Genomic DNA, 289 nt, shown 5'->3' on the forward strand with positions numbered 1-289 from the left:
GCCCCCTCCCCCCTCTCCGCCTTCCTCCCCGTTCTCCTCCTCCTCCTTCTCCTCCTCCTCCCTGCCGGCCCCCCGAGCGGAGCGCGGAGTCACCGCGGCGCGTAGACGGGCCCGGCACTCGCACACACACAATGGCGCTGAAACGCATCAACAAGGTGAGTGAGCACCGCGGCTCCTCCTCCTCCGCCGTCCCCTCCTCCCCCTTCACCGCTTCGCCCTTCTTTTTATTGTTATTTTTTAGGTGTTTTTTCTTCCCCTTCCCCCATCTCCTTCCTCCCCCCCTCTCCCC

At 64.7% G+C, this 289-nt stretch overlaps 1 protein-coding gene across 1 annotated transcript in view; it reads left to right on the top strand.

Moving 5' to 3' along the window:
- Nucleotides 1-131: 131 nt before the first annotated feature.
- UBE2D3 (ubiquitin conjugating enzyme E2 D3) overlaps nucleotides 132-289 on the top strand; it is a 22,605-nt gene continuing 22,447 nt past the window's right edge. The window contains exon 1 of the mRNA XM_005418180.2: nucleotides 132-155. Within this exon, the coding sequence (XP_005418237.2) occupies nucleotides 132-155 (24 nt within the window). The remainder of the gene's footprint in view (nucleotides 156-289) is intronic.

Source organism: Geospiza fortis, unplaced genomic scaffold (assembly GCF_000277835.1).
Source record: "Geospiza fortis unplaced genomic scaffold, GeoFor_1.0 scaffold11, whole genome shotgun sequence".
NCBI classification, from domain to species: Eukaryota; Metazoa; Chordata; class Aves; order Passeriformes; family Thraupidae; genus Geospiza; species Geospiza fortis.